We start from the raw sequence: 15094 nt of genomic DNA on the forward strand, positions 1-15094 counted from the left end.
ACCTAGATTTTTGGCAGTCTACAACTAAACAGTCCCAGTCCAGCACACTATTTTAATCTCTCAAGAAATTTCAAACAATTCACTAGTACACAATTTCAAAATATCAGGAAGAAAGCCATTTATTTCGAAGTATAGGAGAAAAAAGGAGCAATTCACACAACAGTTCAAAAAATCTGCCTGGTATCCCAAATCATATGGACAGTGCTGGTGGCTAGAGTAAGAATGCATTACCAGGAATCAAGATAATTTCAGATCTTTGATTTTTATGTGTTTACTATGAATTACATGTCTCAGTCTCTAAAGTGAGAGGGCATCTTATATGTTACTGGTGATACTGAATCCATAAAACGAACAAAGAGAACACTTTTTGTATCTTCAAACAGAGTTGTTATGATTTTACACACAGATTCTGTCTGTTTGAATTTTGCTAGATGAGGGGAAATTGAATGATGCCAATCAATGGACTGCTTTTAAGACACTCATGTTTCATCCATCTCAAAGCACAGAAACATTCCTCTGCACACCTAAAGTACCTGCAAAAAAAGCACAAGCATATGTTTTCCTCGTGTTTCACGAACATTTGCCAACATGATTGGTATCCATTTTGTATCGTTTCCCAGAACTTGGTTTCTATGTAGCACCTTTGTGAAAAGTTGCCCACAATATCCCTGGAAATTATATACAAAGCTCAGTAAAAATGATGTTCTTCCAGCACTTTTTCATTCACATGCTCAACAATGTCACATACTATACAAGACAAAGAATACCACACACTAAATAACTGAGGTAATGCAAGGAATAACCTGTGAGATGTTAAATAATCTGAGGAGCTTTGTAAGTCTCCCCAACAGATTACCTGAAGGATTCCTTACAATGAAAGAATGATATCTGTCACACACGTGCACATAATGGGAGGGTTTTGAGAATGACCGAACTCAATAGCAACATCCAGCCTAATTTATTGCAGAAAGTCTCACCACTGCATAACCATTAGATATGAAAGTAGAGCTTCCATGTTGTATTCCATCCAATATCCAGTGTCAATGTTACCCATGCCATTAAAATGGAAGCATTTCTATGTATCTGTGATTTACAATTTGAAAGCAAGTTTGAGAGTGAATCATTGTTCTTAGCATGGGTTTGCAATTTTGGGTTATTCCCCTTCTGTGGCCATAATATTTATCTTTGATTCATTTAATTCAAACAGGAAGTGAATTGGCTTGAAGACCAAAGTCAGAACATGTACACAGCAACTAGCACAAATGAAGACGGTGTGTTCTGTTCTGAGAATGACAGAATTTCTGATGAACTATTGGGATTACACAAGTGTCTTCATATTAAGAAGGTTTGATGCTGATGAGTACCTTGCCACATAAACCAGAAACAGAAGGCTCAGTTTTTACAGTACCAACATATGATTCATAAGTTTGATAGTGAAAAGTAAATTTTCATACTCATCACCAAAACTACTGATGACATATGACTGTACCAACTGTACCTTGATACTATTCAGGAATCACGGATTTGAATTTTCCCAAACAAAGACTCCAGAAGAACAGAGAAAGCAAGAATGTTGGAGAGAAGAATGCTGTGCACTTTCCTCACTGGAATTAAGCACATCATCACAATCACAAGGTAGAACAATAACTGCAGATTAAGAAGGTGGTGAATGCCTTCATAAGCTTCTCATGAAAATACAAGAGAAATAAGCAAAAAATTGGCAAACATGGGTCACACTGGGTTCTTGTTGAAGCAAAAGAGTTTGTGGTGGAGACATGATACCATCCCATTCTGAATCTAGTTTACAACCCAGATCTGGATCTATGGGATCTCTTTTTCTTCCCAAAAAAGAAATAATCATAAGCCGGCACTGTTCTGAGCCCTTGGGAGTAATTTCATTGGTACTAAATGTTTGTAACAATTCTCTCAGTAAGGCACATCATGACACCTTGAACCAATACACACATCTTGAATGTGAGCACTCTGAAGAGACATAAACATAACTTTTTGGAGAAGTAGGTATTCTTTCACATCCTCAAAAATTTAGCAATGGCACTTGTAAACACTGTTAAGACCAATGTAAACACTGAAACGAAATGACATTATGTGTAGGGCATCTAATCTCTTGACTTACGTTCACAGACAAAAGGTTTGAAGCTTTTTGACTGGCGCCACGCCTTTTGCTCAAATCCTTTACAACAAGTATCACAATTTGCTCCACATGTATTGTGTTGACAGCGACACAGCAGCTTGTATGGATCATTTGGATCAGTTATATCACAAGTATCAGCATGTCCATTGCACACACAACGTCCACCAATACTGATGTCTTTAATGGAGTAAAAGTACTGAAAAAAATGCACATGTGTTAAATCTTACATCAAATATTTAGTCACAGTAATATAAATGCATTTGTGTATGTTGAATTCTAGGATTTTAAAATTTTTGTGAAAAATCTCACCCTTCTGGTAACAGTTGGATCTTGCCGAGCAATTGACATGAGATGTCCTAGGAATGTTTTTGTGCGTAACAGGCGCAGTCTGACGTTAGTTGCTCGAGTCCATTCTTGTAGAATTGTAGAGTTGAAGAAATCATTTGCAGATGGTCGGTTATTTAGTAGGGAAACTACAATCTACAACAGCATCAAGATCAGAAATAACACATAAAAATTTCAAGACTTCAAAGATATATCATTAAATGTACAATGATAAATTTTCCATAAAAGAATGATAATCGAAAGAGTCTATTAAGTATGCCAACAACATTTAAAAGAATGCTACATTATTTCTCATCTAATGTAAAGTTTGTGGAACTGATGGCTCTGTTCCTGATACATGACAGACTGACGTGAATCATTTACTCAAGGCTCCACCTTTAAAACCAGAAGCTTGACAAACAGGGCCTCAAACAAATCCATAAATTTAAAAATATATTGTCACTCAATTAATTTATAGGTGCAATAATCTTAATTTTTGTCTATAGAATCTTCTCCTCCTCTCAAACGAATCTGATTCAATTTAAATCCAGTTCCGACATGAAACAACAACCTGTTAAACATAACTTCGTATATACAAAATTCAGATTAGTTAACGGTCTATTTGGCTACATTAACTGCTTTTAATCCTTAAGCACTACAAAATGCGAGAGTCCAAACAATGAATTGAGGCACTGAGAACGACAAAAAGTTTTTAGAAAAATTGATATTTATAAAAATCAACTTTATAGACAAACCACCAGCCTCATAGGTCTGAATAATGTTTTAATCAAGTCTCAGCATCCTACATTTCCTTTGAAAAAAATCATATACCCAATTTATGTTTGAAATATTAATTAATATTCAAGATTATGTATTTATTATTACCATATTTTACAGATTAGAAGACATACTTTCTTCCTCTAAAAATTGTTTTCAAAATTCATGTGCATCTTACGTGCAAAATTAACATAAAAATTTGTTTGATTTAAAATTCCCTGTGAATAGTGAATGAATGAGAGAGAGAGAGAGAGAGAGAGTTTGTGTGTGTATGTGTGGCGCGGGGGGAGGGGGGGGGGGGCACATGATGTAATGCAACTATTGCATTTTTTAATCACTCCTTGTGTTGTTATCCACAACCTATCACTCCCAGGCAAGTTAGTAGTTGCCTCTCTTCATTTTTTGTTTGTTGATCAACTGAGGTATACACTTCTACCATTTCTGAGAATGTATACCTCTATTACAGAGGCTAAGCTGTTTTGGGTGATCAGTGTGAATGGTTACCTTTTTGGATCACTAATATATGTATCTGCTTTGTTTTTAACACTATTATTGTTTCTAAATGAAGAGAATTTATGTGGAACTGTATTACTGTTTCAAATAAAGGGAAATAAACAGTGTATACAGGTTTTCAGTAGGATCTTGTTTTCTGGAAATGAATTTCATTACCATTGTCCTAAAAACTAAACACATCAAAAGAAAGCTTTTACGATCTGTTGTCACAGTGATGTTGAAAGTGATTCTAGGTAGTTACAATTCGGATGAACAAATTTAATTATGAACTTATGAACAAAAGAGGAAAGAGATGTAACCAGAAAATCATTAACTTACCTCACCACCTTCAAGTGGAACAACTTTTGAATACTGTGTTTCACAAATTACAGAGTCATCCCTAGTGATAGACTGCACACTTTCTGGGCCAAAATACCTCTCACATTCACTGCAAATAATTAAAGAATGAGATAATGTTTTGTTATTATTTGTACACCAATTCAAACTCATAAACAAAATTCCAGCTCACCCAATAGAATCTGCAAAATACTGCCATGGCTGATACGTCTCACCATTATCAAGGGATCTTTCGAGGACCCATATTCCGGGACGAGGTGAGTTTGCCATTTTGATAAAAACGTATGCAACATGAAATTCCTGTAAGCAAATAAAATTGCGTGTTAAAAGTGTTCAACACTTTTTTATACCCTACAAGGTTGTTGTCAGTTGTTGTCATATCTCTATAATAGGCATAACAGGAAGTTTCTCTTTACACTGTGATCTGTAAACCTCATCCTGGAGGGGAACTTTCAGTGATGTGGAATGTCTTATCAAAAGGCAGGAATGACCACTGCAGGTTACTTTTGTAAACTATACTGAAAACAAATTATGACTAGTGCTAATCTAGTGATAATTGTGGGAACAACAGATTAGTTGCTTTGAAAAAAGCCATTACTCTGCCTCATCAACTTCTCAGCTGCTGTTTTCATCCAATACTTCAAACAAAACTTTTATGTAACTTTTCACAGAAAAATATCAGCTGTCCACATACCTAAACAGCTAACATCAGTTTAATACAGACTTTAGAATTAAGTAGAATTCTGAGTATCCTTATTAATTAGGGTGGTGGAAGAGTCTACCACCATAAAGAAACACAAATACATGGTGCGAACTAAGACCACTAGGTCCTGGTTCTTGTGTGTCCATAACGGCCTCACTAATTATGGTCCATTTCTGAAGGCTCGAATCTACTGAAGCATGGTGAACAGCAACAATGATTTGAAAATAGAGGACATAGCTGAGCCATAAACTGAGCAGCCACAATCAAGGCAGGAGCCTTGTACAAATTGGGTAGACATGTTTTATCTGCTCCCCATGACATGTGGCTGAGGAATTTAAATACATTCAATGTCTTTCGGTCTTTGGCCTCTATATATCAATCTCTCATCAAATACGAGTACCAGAAATCTCACTGAACTTTTAAAATTGAGAACAGTGACCCTCATTGTAAGACTGGTTAGGTTAAAAGGAAACAAGACTGATGAGATCTTATCACTTTTGTTGAAGAGAGTGCCATCATAACCAGAACAGTTATTGCATTTCAATTACCAAATTCTTCTTCTGGTTTCTGTAACAACTGATTTGGCAAAACAAGTGTCTGGTAGTGGAGATTGCAATGACTGTCCAAGTAAGTCTAATAAACTGGTTGTTGAAGGTACATTTTTTGACCTGTGTGCTCCTATTATCTGGGAGTTATCATTTGTCTTACGGAATTTGTACTTTAGTGTCTAATAATACTCCGAACGTCCTTTGCTTTATTCTTGGAATTTTGAATTTTTTTGCACATGATACCTGGCATTTACCTTTTTGTTGACACAGTGAAGAATTTTGTATACTTTTTATAGTGAATGTTTCAGTCTTGACCTGAGTTAATTCTCTGCATTAAATAATGTTCTCTCTTTGTCGTATGAGATACATGGATCACAGATGTTAGCAACTCTTTTCATCAGTTTTCACTGTAACTGTGTCTCTGAAAACTGGATTCATAATATTCAGAGTGTGTTGTCCAAATGATTCATATCAGACGATTTACACAAAATCTTTGAATTCATAGTGGATACAATGACAGTGAACTTAGGCATGAATTTACTTACACAGAAAAACCTGTATGATCATTTTACATCTTGCTCAGTTAACTGTCCACAAATCTGAATAAAGCAAGAGGTTTCAGCTGCATTTTTCTCAAATAGTAAAATTATACAATGGCGCCTCTAACTGTAGCTAATCAGGATCAAAGTCAAGTAGGGCTTACAACAGATACAAATTAGAAAATAAAGAACTTCTATAACTTGAAGAAAGAAAGATAATGGGGACATGGAATCATATAATGTAGATGTGGTGGAAGTGTGGAAACATTTCTTTAAACACCATATACACCAAGAGAAATTCAACATCAGCCCCCTTCCCCCCAAAAACCATCAGCATATTTGTCAGTTCTCCTCCAGTGATTTCACTATCAACAATAGGAGTCACAGCAAGTAGTTATTTAGATGATCGATGTTTTATGACCACAATGTCTAGCTATGATTAAAGTTACTCTGGTATGTTATTTGGTAATTAATAATATCACTGTAAAACAACAACTTTTTTAATGTTAAGTTACGACAAGATGACAAATGCATGCAGGATTCAAGGCATATGACTAGTGTAAAGTGAAGAACATCAACTGATTTACAAAACCAGCACATTTTCTAGCTAAACATATTTGTAAATATTATATACTCAAATACACATCTGCAAATTGGAAAGTGCTGTCACAAGCAAAATGATTTAAGCAATTTTTAAAATTGAAATAGCATTAATTCCGTAATCAAACTACGTTGAATTTTTTATTTACTATGATGAATTTTTACATTTTTCATCTAAACTTTTAATATCAGAATAGAACATTTCAGTAAATAATGAAAATATAATATCAGTTATATCAATATACATTTGGTGTATTTATGAATTAAACAGCAGGGCAATTATGATCACTGGCAGCAATGATTCATTTGTTCCCTGAAGAGTTTTACTCTATGGGCAGACCTACTCTACACTCAATACTTTTAATAGCTCTTTAGCTGTATTATTAGATTGCTCAACTGAATAAACTATCATAAATTATCTCATCATGCCATGATGTCTTAAGCTATCTGTAAACATTGGAATTTACTGCAGCTTCATAAAAGAAAACATATGCCAGTACGACTTAATGCTGGTTTTCTATTTTGTGCTTTTAGCACTGACGAACAGACTACTGTAATCTATAAAACGAATACCTTTCGTTCCTATTTTCAAGAAAGCTAGAACTTTTTCAACTACAGTACACTACCAGAGATTCTGTTAATGTGTTAGTGCTACATACAGAAGGAAGCAAGACTTTACGGTGGATTCTTCCACTACATTACAATATTTGCGATTTTATAGGGAAGTCAAATACCGAAGCTCTTCGGTCACATTGTTGGGCTCTGTAGTTGGGTTCGCTTAAGACATTGTTTCTGAAGACCTCGTGACAATTGCATGAAATTTATTTGATTTACTTGGTAATTTTCAGTTATCTGCGGAAGAAAATATTATGGTGCCATCAAAATGTTATCACGTTAATGAACAGCAAGACCTGTACATGATCGACAATGCTAGTCGAATTTCACTATCAACTGCAATGTTTCCTAGCAAATTCCTTATCTGCATTACTAAACGGCTAACCCGGGTCACGGTCTCGGAAGACTATTGTAAATTTGTATAGCGACGTTTACTTTGGAGGTTTTATAGGCCGATGTCCTTATTGACTGGACATGAAACTTTTCCTTCCGTCTTGTATCATAAACTATGTATATGTCGTGATGCAGTGTATTTAACGCACACCGCCCTAATTATCCAGACTATATTCGTCAAGGCTTTGAGAATGAGAGCAGTTAGCGGCTTGAAACAAACTTTACACATAATTAGCAACCTTTACAAAACTTTTCCTCCCTGACATCCCTCACAAAATGCTGAAAGGAAAAAAAAGTTTACAGCATACTAAATTTTCGTGTTCATGCAGTAAAACTAACGTTCTGGATTTTTGTCAACTCGAACTGTTTGCTTTTGATGGCAGCACATGCCTATGACTCTTTCGTTAATTTCCTGGTGCATTACATCATTGAGTCTGACTAATTGTATTGGTTTTGATCACCAAGAAAATTAGAGCGCAACAATAATATATTACTGAATGATGCGCAGCTTATATTAAATAAGGACAGAACTGAGTGCGGACATTAAAAAATGATAGAGTCAGATATTAAACTCAGTTTTTCAAATGAAAATTAGTAAAGGGACGTATCCTTTGGCTTCTATTGGTCGATTGAGTGGAGGGGATTGCGGTCCCATATTCCAATAGAAGTAGCTCTCTGTTGTTGCTTCGAAGCTAACGTGTTACCGTATTTGCTACTTCCTACATGACAGTCGCCAGATGGAATCAGTTACAGCTTCATTACGGATCTGACGTGGAATTTGATATCTAAAGATGACAACATGCAGCACTTCCCTGGTGTGAAGTTGTACTGATTCATTGAACATCTCCCGTCACGTAAGATATCTGAAATTAATGTTGAAAATATGTCTCTATAGAGCTGTAAAAATTTGTTCTTAATCAGAGTTATCGGGTGAAATTTTTCCGTCTGGAAGAGAGTTTCAAACTTTCACTCCATATCTGGAAAACTCTATGAATTAATGTTTCTCCCTTGATTAGCAAAACTCAAAATAGTCGCTCGACAACGGATCTTACCAAAGTTGAGCATCGCATTACGTTTGCCACTTATACGCTCCGAGAAAGGTTTTTACAATTTTGACGATATTCAAATCGAACCAAATATAGAGTTCACAGTGTGTACCTCCTACGAAAATCACGTAACATATGGTATATATCTCTATAGCGTCTCTAAGCATGTCGAAAATCTGCTCGTAATTTTAAATAAGGCAAGAAAGAGGCGAAATTTACATGCCCAGAATAGTTTCATACCTAAGAAGACTTAGCGACAATGCCCAGCTCCCATTGTTATAGACCTGTCAAATGCAAATTTATTTAAATCGGACTGCATCTAAGCTGCCAGAGTTTTCAAGGTAATCTTCCGTATTATCTTTCACAAGTAGTGCATCTCAGAAGAGGTCTAAAATGGTGCATGGGAACGCCGAAAACGACTGCATGTAATGTGAGATATTTAATATAGCTGAAGGATCCATACACTAATAAAATAAAGAGAAGTTGTAGAACTGCATATGAGCAACAAATATAAAAACTACTGCAGAATGAAATTTTCACTCTGCAGCAGATTGTGCACTGATGTGAAACTTCCCGGCAAATTAAAATTGCTTGCTCGACCGAGACTCAAACTCGGGACTTCTGCCTTTAGCGTCAAGTGCTCTACTGACTCAGCTACCCAAGCATCACAGACGACCGCTCCTCACAGCTTTACTTCCTTCAGTACCTCTTTACCTACATTTCAAACTTGGCGGATGTATTACTATGAGCGAAGGCCGTGAAAGTGCTTGAGTAGCTCAGATGGCGTAGCGGTAGCGTTACCGTCCATCATGCAGGGGGCCGGGTTCGATTCTAGGCAGGGGACTGGGTGTTGTGTGCCCATCACAACGCCTGCACGGTAGCTCAGCGTGTTCGGTCAAAGGATTTAGCTACCCTTTGTAATAAAAAAAAAAAAAAAAAAAAGAGTGAACGGATCAACGAACAACCTGAACGAGTGTCATCGGACGTCCGCCATGAACAAATTCAACGAACAATATAGAACAAAATGAGATAAAAAGACGGCAGAGCACTTGACCGCTAAAGGTAAAGGTACGAAATTCGAGTCTCGGCCGTTCATAAAGCTTTAATCCGCCAAGAAGTTTCAGATCACTGCAAAGTGAAAATTTAACAATACCAACAATGTAGGAAAAGATAAAGTGCAAATGGCTTTGAGCACTATGGGACTTAACATCTGAGGTCATCAGTCCCCTAGAACTTAGAACTACTTAAACCTAACTAACCTAAGGACATCACACACATCCATGCCCGAGGCAGGATTCGAACCTGCGACCGTAGCGGTCGCGCGGTTCCAGACTGTAGCGCCTAGAAGCGCTTTTTTTTTTTTTTTTAAATTTTTGTTCGCTTTTGTTCGTTGCATCTGCTCGGGGCGGACGTCGTAAGACATCCGTTTTTTTTTTTAAGTTCGTTGTTGATCCATTAACAGTTTTTTTGTTACAGAGGGCAGCTAATCCTCTCACCGAACACGCTGAGCTACCGTGCCGGCTTCGGCCACTCGGGCCGGCTGAAAATTTCACTCTGGAAACATCCTCCAGGCTGTGGTTAAGCCATCTATCCTCATCCTTTCTTCCTGGAGTGCTAGGCTTGTGTGTTTTGCTGGATAGTTTCTGCAACGTTTGGAAGATAAGAGATAAAATACTGTGGAAGTAAAGCTGTGAGGAGAATCGTAAATAGTGCTTGGGTAGGTCAGTCGGTACAGCATTAGCATTTGGCCGTGAAAGGCAAAGGTTCCCAGTTTGAGTCTTGGTCTGACACACAGTTTTAATCTGCCAGCGAGTTTCATGAAAACTACTGTTCGCAGGCGACATTCGGAGACATTGCACTGAGTGGCCAAATGCCATCACAGAAGCAGTAATACTGTGCTAGTTCGAGGGCAAAGGTCTGCCATCCCGGGTACTTGACTGGTGGTGCCAGACACGCAAGTCCGCTGCGTCTAACGCGGCACGCTGACACAGGTTTTCTGGCGGCCCACGGCGCGACAGCTGAGACAGGGTACGGCGTGGAGCGGTCGCTAGCGGACTTCGCAACCGACGCATCCGGAGACCAGCTCTCACAAGGGAACCTCCCCATCGCACCCCCCTCAGATTTAGTTATAAGTTGGCATACTGGATAGGCCTTGAAAAACTGAACACAGATCAATCGAGAAAACAGGAAGAAGTTGTGTGGAACTATGAAAAAAATAAGCAAAATATACAAACTGAGTAGTCCATGCGCAAGATAGGCAACATCAAGGAGAATATGAGGAAGGAGCGCTGTGGTCCCGTGGTTAGCGTGAGCGGCTGCGGAACGAGAGGTCCTTGGTTCAAGACCCCCTCGATTGAGAAGTTTACTTTTTTTTTTATCTTCGCAAAGTTATGATCTGTCCGTTCGTTCATTCACGTTTCTATTCACTGTAATAAGTTTAGTGTCTGTGTTTTGCGACCGCACCGCTAAACGGTGCGATTAGTAGACGAAAGAACGTGTCTCTCCAATGGGAACTGAAAACATTTAATCGCAAGGTCATAGGTAAACTGATTCCTCCACAGGAAAACACGTCTATATTCTATACGACACTGGTGACGGCATATGCATCACATGACAGGAATGTGTTGTTGACCCACCTAACTTGTACACTTGGCGAATGGGTAAAAAGATTCTTCTACCTTGCCCGATTTAGGTTTTCTTGTGGATGTGATAATCACTCCCAAAAAATGATGAAAACATAACGGACGGACAGATAATAATTGTCTGAAAATAAAAAATTAAAATTTTCACTCGAGGCAAGACTTGAAGCAAGGACCTCTCCTTCCGCACCCGCTCACGCTAACCAAGGGACCACGGCGCTCCTGAGCGCACATCGTCCTTGATGTTGCATATCTTCCGCATGGACTACTCAGTTTGTAAATTTTGCTTAATTTTTTCATAGTTCCACACAACTTCTTCCTGTTTTCTCGATTGATCTGTGTTCAGTTTTTCAAGGCCTATCCACTGTGCCAACTTATAACTAAATCTGAGGGGGGTGCGATGGGAAGGTTCCGTTGTCAGGAACACAACGGTAGGAGACTAATGTTTCGGGATGCAGACTTAACAGATCAAGCGGCTGCTATTACGGCAAGGCAACACCGCCTTCTGTCCTTCCCGCTGTAGTTTTGCGAGAATAATGGGCATGAGAACAGTGGCACTGTGGTTGCTTTCTTCTCGTCGACTTGTTCTCCCTTATTGAAGTGAGCAGGAGTGTAAGGCAAGTCGCGACTTAGTACAACGGTTGAGTGCACGATTTTGCTGTTGTAAAGTAGCACAGACAAGGGGAAATAACGAATTACCTCGTTCACCAATTGCGGTACTCGAAGTTTGGTCCCTAGTCGTCTAACAAAGGACCATAAAGAGCAACAAAGGACCATCTATGCAGAATTGCTTACGCGTTACGTGGTTGGTCGTGACAATTTTTTGTCGAACACTGTCACAGGCGATAAAGCACTGGTTCACTTCGAACCAGACACAAAATGGCAATCGGTGGGGTGGCGCTACAATACCTCTCCTCAGAAGAAAGAGTTCAAAACTGCACCCACAGCCAGTAAAGACATGGCTACCGTCTTTGGAGACTCTGAAAAGGTTATTCTGGTTGATGACCTTACCCTATGGTGCACCAATAACCTGCTACCGTGTTCGTCGTTACAAAAATGCTAAGGACCGAGCAAGGTGGCACAGTGGTTAGCACACTGGACTCGCATTCGGGAGTATGACAGTTCAAACCGGTGTCCAGCTATCCAGATTTAGGTTCCCCGTGATTTCCCTAAATCGCTTCAGGCAAATGCCGGGATAGTTTCTTTGAAAGAGCAGCGTCGACTTCCACCACTATCCTTCCCTAATCCGAGGGGACCGATGACCTCGTTGTTTGTTCTCGCTCCCAAATCAACCTAACCAACCAACAAAACTGCAAAGGAACGTCTCCTTCTACATGACATCGCAACACCTCACACAAGTCTACGCACCCAAGAGGAGCTCATAAAACTCCATTGGACTTTGCACTTCATCCACCCTACAGCACGAGTCTCGCACCTTCCGATTCTGTCTGTTAAGCCCGATGAAGGACACTCACTCAGCTGGAAGTAGTACGTGGATGATGAACTGATTCAGCAAGACGTTGGCTCCGACGTCGCCGGGCGCTGTGGACGAGCGGTTCTAGGCGCTTCAGTCCGGAACCGCGCGGCAGCTACGGTCGTAGGATCGAATCCTGCCTGAGGCATGGATGTGTGTGATGTCCTTAGGTTAGTTAGGTTTAACTACTTCTACGTTCTAGGGGACTGATGACCTCAGATGTTAAGTTCTATGGGACTGATGACCTCAGCTGTTAAGTCCCATAGTGCTCAGAGCCATTTGAACCATTTTGAGCTTCGACGCCGGCCAGTAGAATGCTGCATATGGGCATTTATTTATTTATTTATATCCCATAAATCCAATACTGCGAGGCAATCGCATGGATGTAGGACTTGTCAGAATTATTACAAGTAATACAAAAGGAATACATAAAAGTACCTCTTGCAAGAGGATATCTGGTATAAGAAAAAATACACATTAATAGGTATAGAAAAAACTACATTAAAAATGGTAGCTCTTAATAGCTAAATGAAAGACACAGTAATGTTAACAGTGATTGTGAGTATCGTAATGCACAATAGCACATCAAATTAGTAAATGAAAAAATCAATTACAGTTAACTCTACTGAAATATTCTTCTACCAAATAGAAGGAATTATCTAATAAATACTGTTTGAGCTGTTGTTTAAATTTGGGAAGCTCATGGATAAGTAATTTCAGTGATGGTGGGAGAGCATTGAACACCTTGTAAGCTCATGTAATGGACTCCTTTTTGTACAATAGTAAGGTTTTTTGATTCATAATGGAGGTCCATCTTCCTCCTGGTATTGTGGGGATGGTATGAATGATTGGTTTTGTACGATTGTCCATTTTTACCAATGAAAAATAACAGGGAGTAGATGTATTGGCATGCAGTTGTCAGTATCCCTAATTTTCTGAAAAAGGTTCCCACAAGAATGTCTAGGCTGGACTCCGCTCATTATCCTAATAACTCTCTTTTGGTCAATGAATATTTTTTTGGATAGTGGCTGATTACCCCATATAGCAATAATGCATGGAAATAACTAAAATAAGCAGTTTCTGTGGTGTCTCGGTCACATAAAGTGGAAATAATACGAACAGCGACTGTTGCTGAGCTGAGTTTTTTGTGGAGGTGCAAAATATGTTCAGACCATTTTAGACTGTTGTCAATGTGTACACCCAGAAACTTGGTTGACTCAACTTGTAGTAACTCACTACCATTCAATGTAATACTTAATTGATCCTCAACTTTTTTCCTTAGTTGGAAATGCACAAACTGGGTCCTATTAACATTTAGTGATAACTAATTATTTACAAACCAATTACATATTTCACTAAAGACAATATTGGCTGATTCCTCAAGATTGAGGTTGGGAGTTTTGTTGATGAGGATAGAGGTGTCATCAGAGAAAAGAGTGAAGTGAGTTTTAAAGATAGTATGCAAGGGAAGGTCATTGATAAAGATGAGGAAGAGAAGGGGGCCAAGTACAGAGCCTCAGCTAGATGACACAGAGCACCCCTCAGATTCGTTCAACATGATCTTCTGCTTTCTTCCAGCTAGGTAGGATTTAATCCATGAGCCAACTGAGCCACTTATACCATAATATTCAGCCTTTGATAAGAGGATTTCATGATTAACACTATCAAAGGCCTTAGAAAGGTCACAGAAGATACCAACAGGAGATAATTTATTATTAAAAGACTCTAAGATTTGATGGGTGAAGGAAAAAATAGCTCGTTCTGTTGATACTCCCTGTTGAAATCCGAACTGGCTACTGTTTAATACCTTATATTGCATAGAGGCCCTCCCAGTAATGTGACGAAAGGCCGTCGCATTGTACGGGGTTTATGTTGCAAAGTAGGATTTCGTGACCAAAAGAGTGGAGAATAATATGGTGTACTGGAATCATGAATAAAACCTACCTGCTTTCAGGAAAAAAAAAAGTTGCGTTACTTATTGACTGTTCCTCGTACGGTACATGTTCACGACACATAAATAAATGGAAGCATCTGAAGACGGGGTGAACATAAAATCAATGTACTCTCAGAAACGCGTGTTTTGAGACATACATGGCTGGCGTGTTGGGATATGTGTGCCAATCATATCGGTGCATTAACGCATAAACAATAACGCCACTGACGCTGTCATTTTGATTTCATGCGCTAGGAGCGCTGCTGTCGCGTCACCCGATGATGCGCTCCGCGAGGTTCAGCAAGTATGTGAATGAGACCCGTGGGTCACCAAATCTTGCCCATGCCTCCTCTAAAACAGCCAGTTGCGCTACTGACATAGCGCATCAGGGACTGGTCAGGAGCTGCACCTCCTACCATTGCTTTGTAAGGTTTCAGATTGAGTTTGTGCACAGCTTTGTGAGCAGACGTTGCTGTATCAGCTGTCTCAAGTACCAAATAGT

At 39.0% G+C, this 15094-nt stretch overlaps 1 protein-coding gene across 1 annotated transcript in view; it reads right to left on the reverse strand.

Moving 5' to 3' along the window:
* LOC124796447 (laminin subunit alpha) overlaps window positions 1-15094 on the reverse strand; it is a 380942-nt gene that overhangs the window by 279412 nt on the left and 86436 nt on the right. Inside the window, exons 2-5 of the mRNA XM_047260652.1 lie at window positions 4275-4402; window positions 4085-4193; window positions 2462-2632; window positions 2135-2348 (exon numbers count right to left, since the gene is read on the reverse strand). Of these exons, the coding sequence (XP_047116608.1) occupies window positions 2135-2348; window positions 2462-2632; window positions 4085-4193; window positions 4275-4372 (592 nt within the window). The 5' untranslated portion in view covers window positions 4373-4402. The remainder of the gene's footprint in view (window positions 1-2134; window positions 2349-2461; window positions 2633-4084; window positions 4194-4274; window positions 4403-15094) is intronic.

Source organism: Schistocerca piceifrons, chromosome 4 (assembly GCF_021461385.2).
Source record: "Schistocerca piceifrons isolate TAMUIC-IGC-003096 chromosome 4, iqSchPice1.1, whole genome shotgun sequence".
NCBI classification, from domain to species: Eukaryota; Metazoa; Arthropoda; class Insecta; order Orthoptera; family Acrididae; genus Schistocerca; species Schistocerca piceifrons.